Source organism: Rana temporaria, chromosome 5 (assembly GCF_905171775.1).
Source record: "Rana temporaria chromosome 5, aRanTem1.1, whole genome shotgun sequence".
Taxonomy (NCBI): Eukaryota; Metazoa; Chordata; class Amphibia; order Anura; family Ranidae; genus Rana; species Rana temporaria.
The window spans coordinates 32,643,134-32,668,847 of NC_053493.1; the positions used below are offsets into that span (position 1 = coordinate 32,643,134).

A 25,714-nucleotide genomic window follows, 5' to 3' on the forward strand; every position below is an offset into this window, starting at 1 on the left:
GGACGACTTACGCAAAAAAAAAAATTCGATGCGGGAACGACGGCCATACTTTAACATGGGCTGTCTAATATTACACCACCTAAATAGCAATCGCAACTTTACGACGGGAAAACCCGACTAGCGACGACGTAAGAGAATGCGACGAACGCGCGTACCTTCGTGGACCGCCGTAAACAGCTAATTTGCATACCTGACGCGGAAAACGACGCAAACTCCACCCAGCGGTCGCCGAAGCATTGCATCCTAAGATCCGAAGGCGTAAGAAGCCGTACGCCTGTCGGATCTTAGCCAAATGCCGTCGGATCTGTTTGTGAATTACAAATAAAGATACGACGCAGCAAATTTGAAAGTACGCCGGAGTATCAGCAGATACTCCGGCATACTTTTTCTGTGAATATGGCCCTGAGTTCTCAAAAAATAGGTGCAGGAACTCAACCACGACCCTATTCAAATTTTGCAAACAGTAGAAGGGTCTTAAAGGGGCATTAAATACCAGAATTGCATTACATACAGAGTGCAGAGTTCAGGGGGGTTACACACAGAGTGCAGAGCTGTGACTTGTAAACACAGAAACCAGACTTCTGTGTTTACACGTGATTGTGGTGAGCAGGCACCAAAGGGTCTGAGCCAGAGGTGGTGGAACTGAGTTCCCCCAAGTTCCCCCTGAAAAAAAGCCCTGGGCACACACACACACACACAAACAATCCTAATTAAGCATATCTAAATCAACAAATAATAAGATGGAAAAGATCTGAACATAAACACATTCTGATTACCGTATTTATCGGCGTATATCGCGCATTTTTTTGCCCTGAAAATCAGGGCAAAATCGTGGGTGCGCGATATACGCCGATACCCGCTTTCCCGCGCCGAGTTTTGAATACAGCGCGGACATATACCGAGCGCAGTACACTCGGGTATATTCGGCCAGTCTCGGCTTCTTCCGCGGTCACGTCCTGGACGTACAGGACGTGAGCGCGACAGTTGCCGAGCCTGCCCGAGTGTACTGCGCTCGGTATATGCTGGCGCAGTATTCAAAACTTGGCGCGGGAAACGAGCGGGGAGGACGCGAGGACACCGCGAGGACGCCGCAGAAGGACGCCGGACCCGCCGAAGAAGACACCGGACCCGCCGAAGAGGACACCGGACCCGCCGAAGAGGACACCGGACCCGCCGAAGAGGACACCGGACCCGCCGAAGAGGACACCGGACCCGCCGCAGAAGGACACCGAAGCCGCAGAAGGACACCCGAAGCCGCAGAAGGACGCCGGACCCGACGAGGCCGCCGATGGACGCCGCGCAAGACACCAAAACTGTAAGTACAAAAATAACTTTTTTTCCACAGGATTGGGGGTCACTTTAGGGGTGCGCGGTATACGCGGGAGCGCGTTATACCGCGATAAATACGGTAATTTATCCTTTACAATGGAAGCCAGGAACACCGCGGCCTTCATTAAAACGGTGTCTTTCTAATGCATTCCTGGGGATTACTGAAGCCTGACATAAAATGAGCAGAAAAAGAAAGAGAAAATTCCAGTCATCTACAATCCAGGCGGCGGGGTGAATGACTGACACATAGAAGCTTCACGATGTGTTTTTTTTTTTTTTTCAATTTCTCCCGATACAAAATCTGATGATTTCCACTTTATAATACAGAATGTTAAAGCGGAGCGGGGGCATACCTACAATTTAGTCCCATCAAGATATAAAAGCTGAAATTTAAAGTAATACCATGGGATTGAATGTGAATATATTCGTACGTCGGTAACTTCAGAGGAAACGGATGAGAATGTGGGGGATGAGGGGCACTGGAGGATGAGAGAACGTGTCAGATCTTTAATATTTATCTCATCACATTTAGCTGAGCGAAATGCAATGGAGAAGAGGTGGACGGCCTGCTGGGAAAGCTGGCCAGGGGGTCAATTAAAGAGAATGTAGATTTTTTTCTTTTTTTTAGAGAGATCATGACGAAAATAATTTAGTGTATAATTTGTAATTCTATATGTTATGGCAGTAGCCATGGCAAATCTTACAAACTAATTTTCTACAGAAGTAGAGAAAGTGCACTTAGTAATCGCTGCCCGTGACAGGATAACTGACACAAAGCTTCACCTTATTCACAAAGCTAATTGAATATTCACACTGCAAAGTGAAAAAACAAAAACAAAAAAAAAAAAAACTTTACAAGGTGAACAGGCTCTATTCCTTCAGCAAATCCGCAACCCACCCACAAACCCTTATAAAAAAAAATGGCTAATTGAGAGATGCCCCGAATTGAAATTTTGGTGCCGAAAACAAAAATGCGGGATGCACTTGGCCGAAAAACAAAAACGATAGTTAAAAAAATGAAATAAAAAAAAACATACAAATATATAAAAAATGTTTTGTATTACCGTATATACTTGAGTATTAGCCGACCTGAATATAAGCCGAGGCACCTAATTTTACCACAAAATAATGGGAAAATGCATTGACTCGAGTATAAGCCTAGGGTGAGAATACAGCAGCTACTGTAAGCGGAAAAGAGGGTCAACAATGCCCATTTGCACGCCACACTGTGCCCATTTGCACACCTCACTGTGCCCATTTGCAGCCTTGCCGATCGCCATGCATGATTCTATACTCCTGACTGTGTACCTGATTATGGTGACATGCAGAGTCAGACGGCACGCGTCCATTGTTAATAAGTCGCGCCTCCTCCTCATTCTGTTCCGTGATAGGCGGAACACTCAGTTTCCCTGCAGACACTGGGGTAGATTCAGGTACAGCTGCGCGCTCCTTACGGAGGCGCAGTGTACCCTTTTTACCCTGCGCCTACGCAAATTATTTGCGCTACGCTTCATTCATGAAGCAGTAGCCACGTAATTTGCATGGGCGCTCCTCAAAAATGCCCTGCGTAAGGGCGCCTAATGTAAATGATCCCGCAGGGGGCGGGAATCATTTAAATTAGGCGCGTTCCCGCGCCGAGCGTAGAGCGCATGCTCCGTCGGGAAACTTTCCCGACGTGCATTGCGGTAAATGACGTCGCAAGGACGTCATTTGGTTCAAAATGAACGTGAATGGCGTCCAGCGCCATTCACGATTCACTTACGCAAACTACGTAAATTTCAAATTTTGCAACGCGGGAACGACGGGTATACTTAGCATTGGCTGCCCCTGCTTTTAGCATGTGCAGCCTTACGCGAAACCCGACGTACGCAAATGACGTAAACTGCGTACGCAGGGCTCGCATAACGTTGTGAATCGGCGTTGGTATGCAATTTGCATACTATACGCTGACCACAACGGGAACGCCACCTAGTGGCCTGCGTAAGAATGCAGCCTAAGATATGAGGGCATAAGAGCCTTATGCCACGCATATCTTAGGCTGCAGTCGGCGTAACAAGCTCTCTGAATCAGGAGAAGTCCTTACGCCGGCGCAAGTAAGCAATTGCGCTGCGTAACTATGGTTACGCAGACGTAATTGCTTCTTGAATCTGGGCCACTGTGTTCAGTGTTCCGTCTATCACGGACGTCCTTTCATCCTCAGACAAGAGGAAGTCCGTGATTGGCGGAACACTGAACACAGTGTCTGCTGGGAAACTGAGTGTTCCGCCTATCACGGAACAGAAGAAGGAGGAGGCGTGACTTTTCAACAATGGACACGCGCCGTCTGACTCTGCACCATAATCAGGTACACAGTCAGGAGTATAGACTCGAAAAATAAGCCGAGGGGGGCATTTTGAGGCTAAGAAAAAGGGCTGATAAACTCGGCTTATACTCGAGTATATACTGTATATTCGACTTTTTTATTTCATATACTGGATTTAAATGAATATGAATTTATTGTCGGGCATTATCAGCACCTTTAGCGCAAGAAGAGCTAAAAAAAAAATGTGTACAAGTGGGTCCCGTGCCAAGCGGCAGTCCTGCTTTTTACTAAACATAAATGCTCGCTAGCTCAGCATGGGCGCATCCAGAGCATCCGCACCGCCGTCCCTCACCACTGTCAGTCTGCGATCATGACCGGGAATACTACCTTGCAGTAGAGTCATTCGAAAGTGAATCTTGAAGTGCTCATGGAGCGCAGCGTGGAAGGGACGACATCAATGGTGGTGCAGAGGATGGTCTACGTGTACAGTATTATCCTGGATGTCTTTTTTAATCATCAACCATGGGAGTTGCTAAATGTTGTACCTTCATTAACTGTAACTGTATTGGTACACCTAAAGGCGCCTCTCTTTTTTTTTTCCTAAATAGCTTCCTTTACTTTAGTGCAGTCCTCCTTCACTTACCTCATCCTTCCATTTTGCTTTTAAATGTCCTTATTTCTTCTGAGAAATCCTCACTTCCTGTTCTTCTGGCTGTAACTCCACACAGTAATGCGAGGCTTTCTCACTGGTGTGGAGTGTCGTGCAAAAGCAAAATGGAAGGATGAGGTAAGTGAAGGAGGACTGCACTAAGGTAAAGGAAGCTATTTAGGAAAAAAAATTGTACCTTTACAACCCCTTTAAGGCCGCGTACACACGATCGAACATGTCCGCTGAAACTGGTCCGCAGACCAGTTTCCGCGGACATGTCCGACCGTGTGTACGGCTTAGCGGACAGGTTTCCAGCGGACAAAAGTTTAAACTTGTCCGCTGGAAACATGTCCGTCGGACATGTCCGATGGTTAGTACACCTAATCGGACATGTCCGCTGGTTATGACGTGTAACCAGCGTCCCGAAATCCCGCGCATGCGTCAAATTGATTCGACGCATGCGTGGAAGCATTGCACTTCCGTGTTTGAGAACGTCGGTGTCTTCTACGTCACCGCGTTCTCTGTCCGCGGGGATTTTGGTCTGATGGTGTGTACACACATCAGATCAAAAGCTCCCAGGAGACATGTCCGATGAAAACGGTCCGCGGACCGTTTTCATCGGACATGTCTCCTCGTGTGTACGGGGCCTAAGACATTGATTGTATATCAAGTAAAAATGTATTAAATGTTGCTCGTCTTGCAAGACACTCTCAAGCCAAGTGTTTATTGCAATTGAAAAAAAACGAGTACTATTACTCTTATAGAGACATTCATATACTCAATACTTTCATCAGTATCATTATTTTTTCAATTGTATTATTCATTTTTCTTCTTTATTTATATCACCTTTTCAATATCCACTAATAATCACTGGATTACTATTTTTTTTTAGTGTATTTTGTGCGTGTACTCGAGAGAGGAGCCGGACTGCAGGAGTTGGGAGTAGGCAGGCCTCCCCCAGAGGCAATCTGCCATCTTTCTCCATGCCCCGGGTGGCAATGGCGGGTGTGTGAGGGGGTCCTCCCACACAGCCCGCCCTACCTGCTCCGCTTTGAAGCCCAACGGGGCAGAGGGACTCCCTATAAGGGAGTGAGAGGATTAGCCCGCTCAACCAGCCCCATTAGTCCTTCGCCTCTCTTTTTAGAGACCGCGTGGTCAAAGTGCGTGTGTTAACCCAATTTAGAGTGCGTGTGTAGGTGTGGTGGTTTTTGTGGGAGGGGGGTGGGCGTACTAAGCACAGGCATAGCACACCCACCGGGAGCCGGGCTGAGACCACCAAACTCAATTCACATGAAGCTGAGACCGGGATCCGAACCCCTAGCTGCAGAGGTGAATCGCTTGTCAGCACAGTGCCAATCGCGTTGAGCCACCGCAGCTCCCTACTGGATTACTATTTAAACACTTTTTTTGTGGTTCATTTTGAATAAGCGCGGCTGTTTACATTTGATGTGGTAGGCAGATGGTGATGAAGGCCCTCACCCCTGTTCAGAGAAAGTGGTTCTAGTCTGCTGAAAAGCTAAACGCTGGGGGATCTACTAAAGAAATGACTTGGAAAAGCTAAAAGAGTCAACATTACGAACTATACGATGACCTTGATAAATGAGAACTTTTGCAGACTTCTTGTAACTTTTTTTTTTTTTTTTAGCTTCAGATCTGTATCCTCGGTGCAATCCTTAGGGCCAAGATGATAAACAAAATCAAAAAGACATAAAGTATGGAAAAAAAAAAAAAAAGCTTGAGAGTACAAAGTTGATGACTTACTTTATTTTTATTACATTTAAAAAAAAAGCGATAGCAGCATGCCCAACAACTTGTTAAACACCGCCTTTTCTGTTATAGAAAGTAATTTAATCGACCGGTATAAAAAAGATTTAAAGTCTTTTGTTCTATCTCAGTTCAGAGATGACACTTTGGGAACTGTCACCCAGACCGTGTTTTTATAGCACTTTATCGTTCAATAATCTGCCGTCGACTCTAAAATAAAATATTTGCTCTATTAACTCTTCTAAACTTAATCTCAAAATCCAATTTTTAAGTAAGCAACATTTTTTTTTATAGGATTTCTATTTGCCGCTTGATGAAGTTTTGACTTGTGATGCGAAGGACAAAAATATTTATCTTCGCCAGCAGACAGGATATATTTGTGCCAAGAGAAATCTATGTTTCTAAAAGTAATCTTCAAGTTAATTACTAAATAAAGAGGAAAAAAAAATCAAATAGCTGTAAATCCCTCAAATGTTGGTTGAAAACAAAAGGATTTAGACTTTAAAGTGATTGTAAAGTCTAGTTTTTCTTTCTATTAAAATAACAAACATGTTATACTTGCACGCTCTGTACAGTAATTTGCACAGAGCAGCCCAGATCCTCCTCTTCTCTGGTCCCTTGTCGGCGCTCCTGACACCTCCCTCCTGTTGCATGCCCCCATACAACAAGCAGCTTGCTATGGGGGCACTGGAGCCGAGTCACAGCTCCTTGTGTCCATTCAGACATGGAGCCCCGACCTGCCCCGTCCCCTCTCTCACCTGATTGGCTGTCAAAGTCAGTCAGCCAATGGCGCTGCTGCTGTGTCTCAGTCAATCAGGAGGAGTGTCCCAGGCGGCTTAGACATTTGTGGACATCGCTGGAGAGAGATGGGGCTCAGGTAAGTAATTATGGGGTGCTGGGGAGGCTGCTACACACAAGGTTTTATCAGACACAGAGCTGCACTAGGCACAGCCCATTCTCTCTCCTCATTGGCTAACTGAGTTTGAGTGACAGCTTCGGGAGCCAATGGTGCTGTGTCTCAGACAATCAGGAGGCAGAATCCAGGAATGCCTTAGTCATCCGGGACATCACTGGATAGAGAGGGGGCTCAGGTAAGCATTAGGGAGGCTGATGAACACAGAAGGCTTTTGATATTAATGCATAATATGTATTAAGATAAAAAACCTTCTGCCTTTATAACCTCTTTACATTTTTGACAGTCTATAAAATGGGTTTCCAAACTTTTGAAACAAGGGGCCAGTTTACTGCTCTTCAATCTTTAGGGGGCTTGACTGTGGTCAGTGGGAGTAACGAAAAATATAATCTTGCTGGACAGTCAAAGTAAAACAAATTACATCATTGAGCTCCCTTTGCTTAGCAAGCTTCTCTCCCTTGGATAAGTGTGAGCCAGATTAGATATTTGGGCATCCAGGTTTCTCGCTCATAGCGGACTATATTAAGCTAAATCTTGAACCCCTTTACATAGTCAAGTCCAAAGCAAAGCACAGACATGGTACCGTCTGCCTCTTGTGAGTCATGGGGCACATTCATATATTGAAAATGATACTACTCCCTAAGCTCCTATACATCTTCTGGCATGCCCTTTATATTTATTTTCCTCCCAAAATTTCTAAGTCTATGGAATCTTTACACAATACATTCATATGGAGTAACTCCCGCCATAAACTGTCATGGCCTACCCTGAAATGCCCCACGAATCTGGGTGGCAGAGCCTTACCCGACCTATACCTTTATTACGCAGCCACCCAACTCTCCCATTTCTTCTATCCTGATAAGATCGGAATAACAGGATTTTTAAAACAGCTTACCTGTAAAATCCTTTTCTTGGAGTACACCACGGGACACAAAGCCTTTATCTTTACATAATGGGTTAAGGGTCACCAGCGGTGATTGGACACTGGCACAACCAATTGAAGACGGTTCCCTTCCATATAACCCCTCCCATCAGGGAAGCACCTTAGTTTTGTAGCAAGCAATAGATTCCCATAAGAAGTGGGGGACCTCTGTGTCCCGTGATGTACTCCAAGAAAAGGATTTTACAGGTAAGCCGTTTTAAAAAAAAGGATTTTTGTACTCACCGTAAAATCCATTTCTCTGAGTTCATAGACGGACACAGCCTTCATTGACCTTAGGGTTATGCTTCTTCCTACCAGGAGATTTAGGCAGAATTCTACAGCACTTAAGGTGTTAAAAACTTTCCTTCATGCCGCTCCTCCCAGGGGGCGTGGCTCCCCCAGGCATAACCCCCACTCTGCTCTAGCAGCTTCAGTTCGTAACAAGCAGTACAAACCAAGGAGGGGTGGGTGCTGTGTCCGTCTATGAACTCAGAGAAATGGATTTTACGGTGAGTACAAAAATCCTTTTTTCTCTTTCGTTCATAGACGGACACAGCCTTCATTGACCTTAGGGACGTCCCCAAGCAGTGTCAAAAAAATTCGAGGGGTGGGAAAATAACACAGCAAAAACAGGTTACACCCCAAACAAAACCGGAGTTACTCAACGGAGGAACTCCAACCGTAAACTGCCGCCTGTAACACCCTGCGGCCGAAGGAGGCATCAGAAGATGCACTCACATGCACTTTTAAGACTTAGAAAAAGTGTGGAACGACGACCAGGTCGCTGCCATACACCCTGTAACACAGAGGCATGATGTCAGAAAGCCCAAGAGGCCCCGATCGCCCTGGTCGAATGCGCCGTAACCCAAAAGGGAGGCGCCTGCCCCTTCAGGGCATAGGCCTGAAGCACAATCCGTCGGATCCACCCCGGAAAAAGGTGGCCGACGAGACTACCAGGCCCCCTGGTAGAACCAGCCAGCGACACGAACAGTGAGACCGACTTCCGGAACGGAATCGTAGCAGATAAGTACATACGTAGGGCCCGAATCACATCCAGAGGATGTAAAAGTGGCCACCTCCCTCCATTTCGGCCAAGGACATAAGGATGGAAGAACAATGTCCACACCAACGTGAAAAGCCGAAACCACCTTGGGGAGAAAAGACGGCTGCGCCGCAGCACCACCTCATCCTTATGGATGACCAAGCAGGGAACCATGCAAGACAAGGCCTCCAGTTCAGACAAACACTAGTCTGATCGAGGTAATTGCTACCAGAAAAAATCACAGTGGAAATGCCCACGACGAGCCACGGCCACGTGACAACGCAGACCTTCCTGGGCTAGAACCCAGAGTCAAATGCCTGAAGGGCAGGTACTCTAGCACTTGAGCTAAACCTGCTCCCGTCTCGTGACAGTCAACAAAAAACCTCCCGAATGTCCACAAAGGGAGCATCCAGAAGAACCAAAAGGACTAAATACAAGTCCCATGGGGGTAGTGGAGGGTCCATATGCCAGACCCCCAGAACAGACGTACGCACCAAGGAGTGAGACGCCAAGGCTCATTGAAAGTAACAGCCAGAGCAGAAAACTGATTCCCAACTGTACGTAAGGCGAGAGCCTGATCCACTCCCTGCTGTAAAAAAACAGCAGAATCCTGGATACCACGTACGTACGTACGTACGTACGTACGTACGTACGTACGTACGTACTAGGGTGCCATTTCATCTCCTCACCAGAGATGCAGGCCCTCCACGTATGATGTAAATCCTACGTGAGGTAGACTACCGTGCCGGCAGCACGGTCGAGACCACCGAGCCCAATAGGCCTCGGGCCTTCAGCCCCAGGCTCTCAACAGCCACGTCGCTAAGCCAGTGGCTGTAAAAACAGGGTGGAAGATCGGACCCTGTAACAGAAGATCAACCCCCAGGGGAAAATGCTAGGGGGCGTCAGCCACCAGACGCACCAGGTCCGCGTACCAGGAGCGACGCGGCCAATCTGGGGCAATCCGAATTGATAAATACCCTCGGCTTCCACTCTGCGCAGCAGGCGAGGAAGAAGCTACCGAGGAGGGAAGGTGTAAAGCAGGCGATAGCGACCCCAAGGAGCCACCAACGCGCCTGAGGCGTCAGCCCACGGGTCCCGTGACCTGGCCAAAAACATGGCACCTTCCGGTTGAGGCGGGACTCTAGAAGGACCACGCCTGGAGTGCCCCACTTTCGGCACATATACTGAAAAACCCCTACGGGTGGAGAGACCACTCTCCGTGGTCAAGCACAATCCGACTTAGGAGTCGGCTTGCCAATTCCGTACTCCCGGAATGTACGCGGCCAATGGAGCCGGAACGGACCCTTCGGCCCACCAAAGTATGTGCGCGACCCTCGTCGCTGCAACAGAGCTCTGTGTGCCTCCCTGAAGGTCAACGTACGCCACAGCGTTGACGGACAGGGTCCCGAATGGTCGGCCCTGTAGATCCAGGGACCCCCAGGCAAGGCAAAGCTCGATTCAGAACAATGATTGGTAGGTGGGTCGCCACCTGAGTCCAGCACCCCAGGGCTGACTGGGTGCCCCAAAAACCCCTCCCACAACCGGAGAGGCTGGCATCCGTCGCGACCACTGTCCAGTGGCTTGGCCGAAACGACTTCCCGGCCCGAAGCACCGGAAAACATCAGCCACCACACCAGGGACTAGATGACTCATCCGAACCTGGTAATCCAGAGATGACGGAAGCTAGTCCCCACGTGACAACAGGTCCTCCAGTAGCACCCTGGCGTGGAATTGGGCATACGGAACCGCCTCGAAAGAGGCCACCGTCAGATCCAGAACCCTCAAGCAGAATCGCGGAGATGACCACCACTAGGTCGACAACTGCTGCCCAGCAGATTGCAGAGTCTTAAATTTTTCCGTTAGGAAAACAAAACTCCCGCCCCGGCGGAATCCAGGACTAGTCCCAGGAATTCCAGTCCCAGACGGGACCAACACTGACTTCTGGACAAAAACAGAAGCCAGCCAAACTTCCTGGAGAGTCTGACACGTGATAGACACGGCTCCACAAATGCAGAGTTCTCAGAAGCTCGTAGGAGAATGTCGCCCAGACACCCCACGATAAACCCCCGCTGACACAGCCGGGCCAGTATCGGGACGAGCACCCCGGTAAAAACCTGTGGTGTCGACACCAAGTCGAGCGGGAGGGCCACAAAAAGAAAAAGTCCTCCCTGACCGCAAAGCCCAGAATCTCTGGTGCTTAGAGCATATGGGAACATGCAGGTATGCGTTCATGACATCCAAGGACGCCAGAAAAAAATTCCCATCCTGAAATTTTGTACTTCACAAAAAAACAAACGAGGGCCCTGAGGCCCAGGATTGGACGGACCCCGTCCACCATGGGGATTACCAACAGATTGGAGTATTACCCCTGAGACCGTTCCATTGAGGGAACTGGCACCATCACTCCCCCGATCAGAAGATCCTGGACAGAACCAACCAGCGAACCGGAGGAAGCCAGAGGACGGAGGAAAAAATCTGTTCGGCAGCCAAGAGAGAAAATCTATCTTGCACCGCGAGAAAACCTCGCAAAGCCAACGGTCGGAAAGAAGAGGCCTCAACCGAGCCGCAAAATCACAAAGCCAGCCCACCACCCGACACGGGCGGGGGCAGACCTACATGCGGAAGCAATACCGTCCGCAGGCCCATAAGGCACGTGGTGCCAGGCGCGTCACAGCCCCGCAGCGGGGGCCTTAGCACCCTGCAGAATACCCCCCGTGCTGGGCGCACGAACTGCTCGGGAGAGGAGGGCCCTCGCCGACGGCGAGGCTCCTTGCCCTTCTTAGCAGAGGAAGCAGCGTACTCTTACCACCCGTGGCATCCCTAGGGGTGCCAACCCGGGAGGCCCAAAAAGCCGCCCACCCCTAAAGGGGTGAGTCCACCAAGGACCCTTTGAGGATCGGTCCGAAGACCAGCATGTAAGCCACACGAGGCGGCGCAAACACCCCCACACATGCGGAGGCCCTGGAAAGCAAGGGAAGCGCATCCAGGACCGACTCACAGACGAACTACAGACCCCGAACCAAACGTTCAGCTAGGTCCTTACAGGGCTCAGCAGCATCTTGTGCCCCCAGCTCCTGCAGCAGGAGCTACAGCCCTCTAGTCAGAGTCTGTGACACCAGAGACCGCGTCAAGACCGGTCTCAGCGGGGTACCCACAGGCAGGAGCCCCTTCCACGGGCAACGTGGCGGCTTTGCTCCATCCGGACACTGGAGGGTCCACAGGAGGAGAGACCCACCTACTTACAAAGGGGTCGCAAAGCATTCAGGGACTGCAAAAAATAAATATATATATATATATATACACTGCGGTGTAACATAAAAAGTCCAAATAAGGAACACAGTTGCAGTGCGCTGCGTTTTTGCGGAACCCAAAAGGGACCGGTACAACTGGTACCTCCGCCAAAACCACAAACCGTCTAGTTACTGAGCTATAAGCTCTAACCGCAGAAAATAAGAGCTCCAACAAATTCCTTGGTCGCGTGGGTTTTTATAGCCCGCATCCACTGACACCACAGAACCAGACGCAATAGCCGGGCATAGTATAATGTCAGCGGCATCCCCCGAAGCAGGCTCAGGGAGGGGGCGCTTTTTTACCCCCCAACCAGGCACTAGCTGCTTCAGAAATAACACTCCCTCAACAGAAGTGGCAGGGGGAGGGGCATCAAGGGTTAACTCAGGCCTTAGTGGGGAGGATAGTACCTAGTACAGGCTCCAGGGCATCCCACCACCGAGTTACCCAAACTGCTAAGCAGAGAACCACCCACGGTCACCTCCCGGCTGTTCCAGCTCTATTCTGAGCATGAGGGCCCCCAGGGAACTCACCACCCCGCCTGGTGCATCGCGCTGAGAGGAGCCTGATGATGTGCTGAGAAGCCGGCTGCGCTGCTGACAGTCCCCACGGAGAGATTCGCGGTCTCTCCGAGCGCTAAAACGGCCACACGAGGACAAACGAAAATAATAGATGGCCGCCGTAATGCAAAAAAACTGCCAAGGACCACAAGAAAATGGCCGCCGAGATATACAAGGCGCGACTACGGCAAAATGGCGGCCGTGGCGCACTTTTCAAAAAAATTTTTTTTTTTTTTTTATAAACAGACAGCCAGCAGCCACAGCAGCATAGTAAAACAGCACACAAGTCCCGCAGAGAACACTACAGCCCCCTGCAGTGAACACACACAGCCCCCGCTACGCACACAGGCCCCGGTGATAATAAAAGAGACCCCAGAAAAAAACCCCTCACAGCCGCTACCCAAAAGGGAAGGAAGGAGAGGAATAAGGGAGAGAGGAAAGCAGGGCGAACCCTCAGTCGACCTCCCCAGGGAAAATTCCAGCCAGACCACTTACCTGAGCAAGGGTCACTACTTACCTGTCCTGCGACTACCGGCTGGAGGTATCCCGGACAGAACCAACGTCCGCTAAACGGCATGGCTGTCGGCCAGACACACTGTGACAAGGCCATAAAGACCGGTCATATGTGTGCCCTAGAACCGAAGTTCCCCGGCCGCCCCTGGAGCAAAGGGGCCTGTCGTGGACGTCCCAAAGCTGAGCTGAGGGCCGGCACACGCTCGAAGGCCGAACCTGGGGGGACTACAAGGGTCGAGGACCCAGCCTGTCACCCAGTCGGCTGTTGATAGAAGAATCGCAGGATTCAAAAATGCAGGAACAAAATAATAAAAAGCGAGAAAAATCGCAAGAAAAATCGCAAGAAAATTGCAAGAAAAACTCCAGAGTCCAGGACTCCAGAGAGAGCCTGACTCTCCTGACGGTTAGGCAGAAACAAACTGAAGCTGCTAGAGCAGAGTGGGGGTTATGCCTGGGGGAGCCACGCCCCCTGGGAGGAGCGGCATGAAGGAAAGTTTTTAACACCTTAAGTGCTGTAGAATTCTGCCTAAATCTCCTGGTAGGAAGAAGCATAACCCTAAGGTCAATGAAGGCTGTGTCCGTCTATGAACGAAAGAGAAATCCTGTTTTCTTTATCGTACACCACGGGACACAGAGCCTTTATCTTTACATAATGGGACGTCCCAGAGCAATGCTCCATATGAAGGGGGGGGAGACACAGATCAAGCAGGCCGCCATGGACCAGAAGATTTATACCGCTGCCTGCAGCACACTTCGCCCGAAGGCAGCATCCTCCTGTCCTTTCACGTCCACTTGATAAAATTTGGAAAATGTGTGGACTGAGGACCAAGTTGCAGCTTTACAGATCTGAGTCACCGAAGCCTGGTGGCGCACTGCCCATGAAGCACTTAGCGCCCTGGTTGAGTGCGCCCTAACAGAAAAAGGAGGAGTCCTATTCTTTAAACCATAGGCTTGAATAATTGTCTGTCGAATACACCTGGAGATAGTGGATCTTGATGCCGCTTGTCCCTTCTTGGGACCATCTGGCAAAATAAACAAAACATCTGTTTTATGTATCTGAGCGGTTGCCTGCAGATACACCTTTACTGCTCTCACAAGATCTAGAGAGTGTAATAAGCTTTCCTCCACTGTCTGCGGATCCGGAAAAAAGGAAGGCAGGACAATGTCCTGATTTAAATGAAAAGCCAACACCACTTTAGGTAAAAAGGCAGGATGGGGTCGTAGTACAATTTTGTCTTTATGACAAACTAAATAAGGCTCTTTACAGGAAAGAGATGCTAATTCAGATACTCTTCTAGCCGAAAAGATAGCAATCAAGAATGCCAACTTCCTGCTTAAAAGAATCAGTGGAATGTGACGAATAGGTTCAAAGGGTTGCTTCTGCAACACTGATAATACTAGATTCAGATGCCATGGCCAAAAGATGAAGGTTACTATACAAATAGCACTTATTGTAGTCTCTATTAATCACTTAAGGACCACCGCCTGCACATTTACGTTGGCAGAATGGCACGGCTGGGCACATGCACGTACAGGTACGCCCTGCGCTAGTGCCCAGCCGTGGGTCACGGGCCTGCGACCCGGTCTGAAGCTCCGGGACCGCGGGACCCGATCGCCGCTGGAGTCCCGCGATTGGTCTCCGGAGCTGAAGAACGGGGAGAGCCGTGTGTAAACACGGCTTCCCCGTTCTTCACTGTGGCGGCATCATCGATTGTGTGATGCCTTTTATAGGGATACACAATCGATGACGTCACACCTACAGCCACACCCCCCTACAGTTAGAAACACATATTAGGTCATACATAACCCCTTCAGCGCCCCCTTGTGGTTAACTCCCAAACTGCAATTGTCATTTTCACAGTAAACAATGAATTTTAAATGCATTTTTTTGCTGTGAAAATGACAATGGTCCCAAAAAGGTGTCAAAACTATCCTCTATTTTGTAAACGCTATAAATTTTGCGCAAACCAACCGATAAACGTTTATTGCGATTTTTTTACCAAAAATAGGTAGAAGAATATGTATCGGCCTAAAGTGAGGAAAAAAAAATAATGTTTTATATATTTTTGGGCGATATTTATTATAGCAAAAAGTAAAAAATATTGAATTTTTCAAAATTGTCGCTCTATTTTTGTTTATAGCGCAAAAAATAAAAACCGCAGAGGTGATCAAATACCACCAAAAGAAAGCTCTATTTGTGGGAAAAAAAGGACGCCAATTTTGTTTGGGAGCCACGTCGCACGACCGCGCAATTGTCTGTTAAAGCGACGCAGTGCCGAATCGCAAAACCTGGCCGGGTCCTTTCCCTGCTTAAAGGTCCGGGTCTTAAGTGGTTAAAATCCATCAGGTGAAAAATAAGTGATCACAGAAAGGAGATGTAATAAAATAGGTGACGTCTGACTGATAATAATGAAAATAAATCACAATAAATCACAAAACAAAAACCAGGAGGAATAACATTCTCTATGCAAACGATTATTGAGCAGTGGGAGTTATTACTGCTGAAGTTAATATTGGCTCTGGGAAAGATATTAAAGCTGCACACTTTAAGTGAACTGAGCTGTTTCGATAAATAATTCATCTGACCAATAAAGACGAAGCCCCGACACGTGCTAACCCCGGGGAAATCATTCCCATCAACCCGTGTTTGTCTTATATGCATAGTAATCATCTATAATCTATGGATAAAAAGGGATAGAAGCATTCTCACTGAAAATGGCTAAACAATCCTATTTTGACATGCAGACATAAAGCGTGACAATGATGACATGTTTTACATCTACAGCGTTGTGATGGCCAATTAAAATGGAAATCATCAAAGGAAACATTGACTTGAAAGTGTAAATAACAGCAACAAATTAGCATTAAAAGCAGCAAACTCCAAATAAAACAACTTTAATTTTATATATATATATATATATATATATATATATATATATATATATATATATATATATATATATATATATATCTCTATCTCTATCAGATATATATATATATATATATATATATATATATATATATATTTATTTATTAGATATATTTATCTCTATCTATAGAGATATATAGTTGTTATTTTTTTTATTTTTTTTTATAAAAAATACTACTACATACAGTGGGGAAACTAATTATTTGATCCCCTGCAGATTTTGTAAGTTTGCCCACTTACAAGGTAATGAAGGGTCTATCAATTTTATCATAGGTGTATTTTAAAATGATAGCGACAGGATATCAACCAAAAACACATAAAAAAACACAAATGTTATAAATGGAGTTGCAGTTCAGTGAGTAAAATAATTATTTGATCCCCTACCAACCAACAATAATTCTGATTCCCACAGTATGTGCTCATGTGGTACATAGATTAGTCCCGTCGATTTAGGTGTTTTCTGTGTATAAAAAGACACCTGTCCACAGAATCTTTTTCTTCCATTCAAACCTCACCATCATGGACAAGACCAAAGAGCTGTCAAAGGGACAAGATTGTAGACCTGCACATGGCTGGAATGAGCTACAAGACCATCAGCAAGAAGCTTGGTAAAGGGGGGGGGGCAACTATTGGAGCAATTATTCGTAAATGGAAGAAATACAAAATTACCATCAATCGCCCTCGGTCTGCAGCTCCATGCAGGATTTCGTCTCATTGGGTGAGGATTGTCATGAGAAAAGTGAGGGATCAGCCCAGAACCACAAGGGAGGAGCTTGTGAATGATCTCAAGGCAGTCGGGACCACGGTCACCAAACAAATCATTGGTAACACAATACGCCGCCATGGATTGAAATCCTGCAGCACCCCCAAGGTCCAGCTCCTCAAGTAGGCACATGTACAGGTCCGTCTAAAGTTTGTCAATGAACGTCTAATTGATTCAGAGAAAAATTGGGAGAAAGTGCTGTGGTCAGTTGAGATCAAAATTACTTCAAGAAAGTACCTTAGAATGCACATTGTACAGTAGACTGGAAACAGGCAAGCAAGTTTAATCTATTGCAGAAAATACTTTGCCATGTCTCTCCTGTGATAAGTAGGTTACCTTCTCGCAGTGTGTTGCCCTTTACCTTTAGTTCAGCTTAAAAGCATTTTTACTTGGCTGTAATTGGACTTTAATTTGTTAATCCCGTCTATTATATCAACCAGTAAAACACACAACAAGAACAAAAGCAACACACGTTTAGCTCTAATTGCCCAATTACGTCTAATATCCAATCACATCAGACCAAAAGTGCTTAATAAGCATCTTACCTCAATTTGTTCCAAGGTGTCTTGCAGTTTTGAATTCAGGTCACTGCAAAATACATGAAACAACATTAGCGCAGAAGCACACCAATACGGACAATGCAATGTCATCAGTACTGGCTAATGACTGTAAAGAAACAGATAGTTAAAGTGGAAGGAGGTATGGGAAAAGAATAAAAAATTACACACTGTGGGCCAGATTCACAGAAAAAGTACGCCGGAGTATCTGCTGATACGCCGGCGTACTTTCAAATTTGCCGCGTCGTATCTTTATTTTGAATTCTCAAACCAAGATACGACGGCATTTGGCTAAGATCCGACAGGCGTACGGCTTCGTACGCCTTCGGATCTTAGGATGCAATACTTCGGCGCCCGCTGGGTGGAGTTTGCGTCATTTTCCGCGTCGGGTATGCTAATTAGCTGTTTATGGCGATCCACGAAGGTACGCGCGTTCGTCGCATTCTCTTACGTCGTCGCTGGTCGGCTTTTCCCGTCGTAAAGTTGCGATTGCTATTTAGGTGGTGTAAAATTAGACAGCCCATGTTAAAGCGGAGGTTCACCCATAGCTTACACATTTTCCCCTTAGATTCCTGCTCGTTTTGTCTAGGGGAATCGGCGATTTGTTTTAAAATATGATCCGTACTTACCCGTTTACGAGATGCATCTTCTCCGCCGCTTCCGGGTATGGGCTGCGGGACTGGGCGTTCCTTCTTGATTGACAGTCTTCCGAGAGGCTTCCGACGGTCGCATCCATCGCGTCACGATTTTCCGAAAGAAGCCGAACGTCGGTGCGCAGGCGCAGTATAGAGCCGCACCGACGTTCGGCTTCTTTCGGCTACGAGAGACGCGATGTATGCGACCGTCGGAAGCCTCTCGGAAGACTGTCAATCAAGAAGGAACGCCCGCTCCCGAAGACCCATACCCGGAAGCGATGGAGAAGATGTATCTCGAAAACGGGTAAGTACGGATCATATTTTAAAACAAATAGCCGATTCCCCTAGACCAGACCTGGGCAAACTACGGCCCGCGGGCCGTATACGGCCCGGCGGACCTTTTAATCCGGCCCACCCCCGCCGCCGAAACCGCCACCGCTGCCACGTTAATCACCGCGGCGGGGAACATTAGACAGCGTTCGTTTGAACAGCTGTTTTCCCCGCCGCGCATAGACACTCCCCCTTGGACGGATCTGTCCAATCGCGAGCAAGGGGGAGTCACATAGACACTCCCCCTTGCTCGCGATTGGACAGATCCGTCCAAGGGGGAGTGTCTATGCGCAGCGGGGAAAACAGCTGTTCAAACGAACGCTGTCTAATGTTCCCCGCCGCGGTGATAACAGTAGGCAGGGCCGGTGTAGCAGTAAGATCGGCATCCCAAGAAAATTGGCATCCCTTGTAGCAACTGAGCATGTGCCGATTTCAGTCCATTGAAATCGAGCGCAGAGCTGCTGCACTACAACACAGCTGAGTCAGATTAACTCTGCACGCGCCGAGAGCTATTGCCGAGGAACACTGCATCAGGATGACCGCGGGGGACACAGGCTTGTATAGGCTACCTACGGGGGGGATCAGTCTGTATGTCCAGGGGGGGGGGGCAGTCTGTATGTCACGGAGGGGGGGGGGTGCAGCCACTTGTGCCAACACACGCAGCCACTTGTGCCAACACATCCAGCCACTTGTGCCAACACACGCAGCCACTGTGCCACCATAAATTGTCGCCACTGTGCCAATCACACGCAGCCACTGTTCCCAAACACAGCCACTGTGCCAATCACACGCAGCCACTGTGCCAATCACACGCAGCCACTGTTCCCAAACACAGCCACTGTGCCAATCACACGCAGCCACTGTGCCAATCACACGCAGCCACTGTGCCAATCACACGCAGCCACTGTGCCAATCACACGCAGCCACTGTGCAATCAATTGTTGCCACTGTTCCCAAACACAGCCACTGTGCCAATCACATGCAGCCACTGTGCCAATCACACGCAGCCACTGTGCCAATCACACGCAGCCACTGTGCCCATCACACGCAGCCACTGTGCCAATAACACGCAGCCACTGTGCCAATAACACGCAGCCACTGTGCCAATAACACGCAGCCACTGTGCCAATAACACGCAGCCACTGTGCCAATAACACGCAGCCACTCTGCCCATCAAACGCAGCCACTGTGCCCATCACACGCAGCCACTGTGCCCATCACACGCAGCCACTGTGACCATCAAACGCAGCCACTGTGCCATCACACGCAGCCACTGTGCCAACACACGCAGCCACTGTGCCAACACACGCAGTCACTGTGCCATCAATTGTTGCCACTGTGCCCATCACACGCAGCCACTGTGCCATCAATTGTCGCCACTGTGCCCATCAAACGCAACCACTGTGCCATCACACGCAGCCACTGTGCCATCACATGCAGCCACTGTTTAATCAATTGTGGCTATTGATTAAACAGTGGCTGCCTGTCCCCAGCCTCTGTCCACCTCCTGTGTCATGTCCCCAGCGTCTGTCCCTCTCCTGTGTCATGTCCCCAGCGTCTGTCCCCCTCCTGTGTCATGTCCCCAGCGTCTGTCCCCCTCCTGTGCCATGTCCCCAGCGTATGTCCCCAGCCTCTGTCCCCCTCTTGTGTCATGTCCCCAGCCTCTGTCCCCCTCTTGTGTCATGTCCCCAGCCTCTGTCCCCCTCCTGTGTCATGTCCCCAGCCTCTGTCCCCCTCCTGTGTCATGTCCCCAACCTCTGTCCCCCTCCTGTGTCATGTCCCCAGCCTCTGTCCCCCTCCTGTGCCATGTCCCCAGCCTCTGTCCCCCTCCTGTGCCATGTCCCCAGCCTCTGTCCCCCTCTTGTGTCATGTCCCCAGCCTCTGTCCCCCTCCTGTGCCACGTCCCCAGCCTCTGTCCCCCTCCTGTGCCACGTCCCCAGCCTCTGTCCCCCTCCTGTGCCACGTCCCCAGCCTCTGTCCCCCTCCTGTGCCACATCCCCAGCCTCTGTCCCCCTCCTGTGCCACGTCCCCAGCCTCTGTCCCCCTCCTGTGCCATGTCCCCAGCCTCTGTCCCCCTCCTGTGCCATGTCCCCAGCCTCTGTCCCCCTCCTGTGCCATGTCCCCAGCCTCTGTCCCCCTCCTGTGCCATGTCCCCAGCCTCTGTCCCCCTCCTGTGCCATGTCCCCAGCCTCTGTCCCCCTCCTGTGCCATGTCCCCAGCCTCTCTCCCCCTCCTGTGCCATGTCCCCAGCCTCTGTCCCCCTCCTGTGCCATGTCCCCAGCCTCTGTCCCCCTCCTGTGCCATGTCCCCAGCCTCTGTCCCCCTCCTGTGCCATGTCTATAACAAGTACTCGTACCAGTTTTCCAACAATGATATTTACTGCTTTTTATAAAGAAATACAATTGATTTTATGCAGTATTGAGTTTAGCCTTTTGGCCCGGCCCTCCAAAATATTTTTAGTTTCTCATGTGGCCCCATCGAAAAAATAATTGCCCACCCCTGCCCTAGACACAACGAGCATCCATCTAAGGGGAAAATAGAAAAAAAAAAGGAATTGGGTGAACTCCCGCTTTAAAGTATGGCCGTCGTTCCCGCGTCAAATTTTTTTTTTTGCGCAAGACGTCCGGGAATAGGAAAGGACGTTACGCACGTTGCCGTTCAAAAAATCACGTCGGTGCAACGTCATTTCGCGCAAAGCACGGCGGGAAATTTCAAAACGGAGCATGCGCAGTCCGTTCGGCGCAGGAACACGCCTAATTTAAATGATACACGCCCCATTTGAATTAAGCGGGCTTGCGCCGGACGGCTTTACGCTACGCCGCCGCAAGTTTACAGGCAAGTGCTTTGTGAATCAAGCACTTGCGCTGAAAACTTGCGGCGGTGTAACGTAAATGACATACGTTACGCCGCCGCATTTGTACCTGAATCTGGCCCATTATTGTTATAATGGTTCCACAGCTGCAGCCTTACCTGTTGTGCCACAGGGGGAGCTGTGGAGTTGTCACAATGTTCTCCCAACTTGATGCATTGTCTCAGACTCACTAGCCCCACCTGCTGCCAGCTGCGGACAATGTACAATCAAGCAGCCCATAAATAGCAGCACTTCCTGTTACTCAGGGCTAGTAAATCCAAGGCAATGCATCAAGCTGGGAGAAAGACAACTCCAGAGCTCCCCTGAGGCACGCAACAGGTAAGGCTGCAGCTGTGGAACCAGGAGCATCCCAGGTACAGGACAATTATATAGTCTTTCAGCAGCATTAACACAGCAATAATAGTTTTATCCCCATGACTAAGCTCCGAGGGGCGGAGTGAAATGTATTGGGGCGTGGCCTGGCTGTAGTCCAGGCTGAGGTTACAACTCTACTCACCACTCCAGGACACCTAGATGTGCGCCTTTTAGGGGCCAACTAAAATATTTTAAACAAAATAATTTTACGTTGTCACTATGGGGTATTGTTTGTAGAATTTTTAGGAAAATAATTAATTGAATCCATTTTGGAATAAGGCTGTAACATAACAAAATGTGGAAAAAGTGAAGCACTGTGAATACTTTCTGGATGCGCTGTGTATTGTACTTAAAGCGGAGGTTCAACCAAATAACATGTATACAAGATCATATTCTTTATACTTCCAACATGTACAGTATGCCCTTTTTCTTTTTTTGGCTGTACATACCTTATTATGGCTATTTTCCACCCGGCTACTCACTCCCGCGTTTCTATGCTGTGCCGCAATGTCACCTGGGACTTCGCCCAGATGATTGACGTCCTTGAGAAAAAGGCACGTCACGAGTCAGAGTTTCTGAAAGTAGCCGAATTGCGAGTCAGCTCTACACGGCGCCTGCGAACCGACTAGGAGCCGCGTAGAGCTGACTGCGCAGGCGCCGTATAGAGCTGACTCGCAGTTCGGCAAATTTCGGAAACTCTGACTCGTGACACGCCTACGCAATAGGGGGGGCCTTATGCGCCGGGGGGGAACTTTTTCTCGAGGACGTTAATCATCTGGGCGAAGTCCCAGATGACATTGCGGCACAGCATAGAAACGCCTACTCCCGCGGAGTGAGTACCCGGAAGCCGGGTGGAAAACAGCCATAATAAGGTATGTACAGCCAAAAAAAGAAAAAGGGCATACTGTACATGTTGGAAGTATAAAGAATATGATCTTATATACATGCTATTTGGGTGAACCTCCGCTTTAATCTCACCAACAGAAATACAGGCAAAAAAACCTTGACAAGGTTTTTAACACTTTCCAACTGTCAAAAAACCCAAATTATTCAAACACCAAAATGTATGTCAGGTTTTTATTGTTTATAGAAATATCCATATCGTACTTTCACCTTTCATGCCTTATGGGGAGAGCACAGCCAATGGACACACTGGGGGTTATTTACAAAAGGCAAAGCCACTTTGTACTACAAGTGCACTTGCTGTAAATCTGAGCGGTAGATCTGAAATGAGGGGAAGCTCTGCTGATTTTATCATCCAATTATGTGCAGGCTAAAATGCTGTTTTTTTTTTCTTGCATGTCCCTGTCAGATCTACAGTGACTGCACTTCCAAGCGCACTTGTTGTGCAAAGTGGATTCGCCTTTAAAAATTTGCCTTTGATCTAAAAACCTAGATCAAAATAGCCAGCGTATTGCTGTCCTTGTTTGTGGTTTTACACAGTGGGGGTTATTTAAACCACAAACAAGGACCGCAATACGCTGGCTATTTTTGATCTAGGTTTTTATTGCTTGTCCTGATGAGTACAGTCAGTAGGTTAGGAATAGAGGGGACAACTAAAAGAAGATTAACGATCACTTTGAAGCAGGGCTGCCAATAAGGGGGTACCACTAGTCCACCTGTATGGGTCCCAAGCAGCGAGCACACAGCAGGGGGAATTACAGGAACAGAGAGCACACAGCAGGGGGAATTGCAGGAACAGAGAGCACACAGCAGGGGGAATTGCAGGAACAGAGAGCACACAGCAGGGGGAATTGCAGGAACAGAGAGCACACAGCAGGGGGAATTGCAGGAACAGAGAGCACACAGCAGGGGGAATTGCAGGAACAGAGAGCACACAGCAGGGGGAATTGCAGGAACAGAGAGCACACAGCAGGGGGAATTGGAGGAACAGAGAGCACACAGCAGGGGGAATTGCAGGAACAGAGAGCACACAGCAGGGGGAATCAGTTGTGGGCAGGACAGGGAGGGGGGATTGGTGCAAGACCAGGAACTACTACAATTACAGGAACAATGCCCTATGTGTCTCTCTCTGCTGCAACTGGAAGCCCGTTTCTCCCCTTCTCCCTACTGTTGGCTTTCAGCTGCTGTAGGTAGACCCAAAGGGCAACAATACTGCAATTACCCCCACCCCTGGCTGCACCAATCCCCCCGCCTGTCCTGTCTTGCCCGTAAAGTATGGCACATACCGTATATACTCGAGTATAAGCCGGGTTTTTCAGCACATTTTTTTGTGCTGACAATGCCCCCCTCGGCTTATACTCGAGTCACCTTTTTGCGCCTGATCTCCCAGCCTTTGGGGACCCGGCCAAACTTGGCACACATGTAGCTCCACTCTTCCTCTACAAGTGTGAAAAGTTTATTGTCCAGGGGACCTACGGCCGGGGAGAACCGATTTTTCAAATCCGGGCACCCCTTCCATAGAATCCCATGTTAAACGGTCATTTCTCCTGGGATTTTGCGGATCCGGTTCCGGACAGTCGTAGGTCCCCTGGACCCAGAACTTGGCACACATATAGCCCCATTTATCCTCTACAAATGTGCAACGTTTGTTGTCTGGGGGACCTACAGCTGGGGAGCGCCGATTTTTCAAAGCCAGGCACCCCTTCCATAGACTCCCATGTTAAACGTCAGTCTAGTCATGGGCACAGTGGGGCATGCACATGGACACCCTAGGCTTATACTTGAGTCAATAAGTTTTCCCATTTTTTTGTGGTAAAATTGGGTGCCTCGGCTTATATTCGGGTCGGCTTATACTCGAGTATATACGGTAATGAATTCATTTATTGCAATGAACAGACTTGTCCTGACATGCCCCCCCCCCCCCCTTTCATTTATTTTTTAAACGGAATGGGTTGTTTTACAAGGTGATCGTTTAAACCATTTCTTATTTTACCCAAAACTTAAAAATGGCTTTTGATGTACATTTAAGAATGATTTAAAAATAAAATAAACCATTGTACTTTTTCTTTTACTCGATACTGAAAAAGGCAGTCGCAATCAGACCTGACCCCCACATTGTTATGCATTCCCCCTTCAATTGGTGACATTAGGAATTTTTATTAAACATTAGAAAGAATTAACTCAAGAAAGTGACTAGCAATTATGTGAATGGCCTTACAGCAATTACACCACAATACGGTGGGGAATGGACGTATAACACATGTAGATGGAGACTTCTATTACATGCATGACTGATAAATGCACACGTCAGGGGTCCATACCCAATTCTGGTACTTTGATACATTATAGAAAATTATTACAATTTAGTGCCGCGGTTATAGCGGATATCTATGAAGATGAAAGAAAACGTGTGAATGGATTGAGGTCAACAGATAACAACGGTTTCTATTAATAAAACAATATCACACAGAATAGTCAGCACAAGACTGGTTTTCAAGCTTCAATAGTGTCCACATTAAAACAGATACTAAAGAGCACCTGTTATTCTGGAGGGAAAATTCAAGCCCGGTCCCGAGGAGATCAATACCCTGCGAAACACGTATAGCTAGATTCAGAAAGACCAATTCTGGTTACCAGAATACGCCTAAATTAGCGTTGGCGCAGATTCAGACTTAGGCTGGCGTATCTACTTATACGCCAGCCTAAGTCTGAATCTGCGCCAACGCTAATTTAAGCGTATTCTGGTAACCAGATACGCTTAAATTAGGCTCAGATACGAGCGGCGTAAGTGTCTTACACCGTCGTATACTAAAGTGTAATTTTTAGGCTGACCATTAGGTGGCGCTTCCATTGCGGTCGGCGTAGAATATGTAAATCACTAGATACGCCTATTCACGAACGTACGCCCCGGCCGACGCAGTACAGATACGCTGTTTACGTAACGCATTATCAGGCCTAAAGTTATTCCATCAAATAGCTGGAATAGTAATGTTAAGTATGGCCGTCGTTCCCGCGTCGAAATTCGAAAATTTTACGTCGTTTGCGTAAGTCGTCCATGAATAGGGATTTACGTCATTTACGTCCACGTC

At 48.3% G+C, this 25,714-nt stretch overlaps 1 protein-coding gene across 2 annotated transcripts in view; it reads right to left on the reverse strand.

The window, feature by feature from the left end:
• VPS50 (VPS50 subunit of EARP/GARPII complex) overlaps positions 1-25,714 on the reverse strand; it is a 302,084-nt gene that overhangs the window by 131,188 nt on the left and 145,182 nt on the right. For both annotated transcript variants that reach the window (XM_040352336.1, XM_040352337.1), the window contains exon 10: positions 17,520-17,562. In XM_040352336.1, the coding sequence (XP_040208270.1) occupies positions 17,520-17,562 (43 nt within the window). The remainder of the gene's footprint in view (positions 1-17,519; positions 17,563-25,714) is intronic.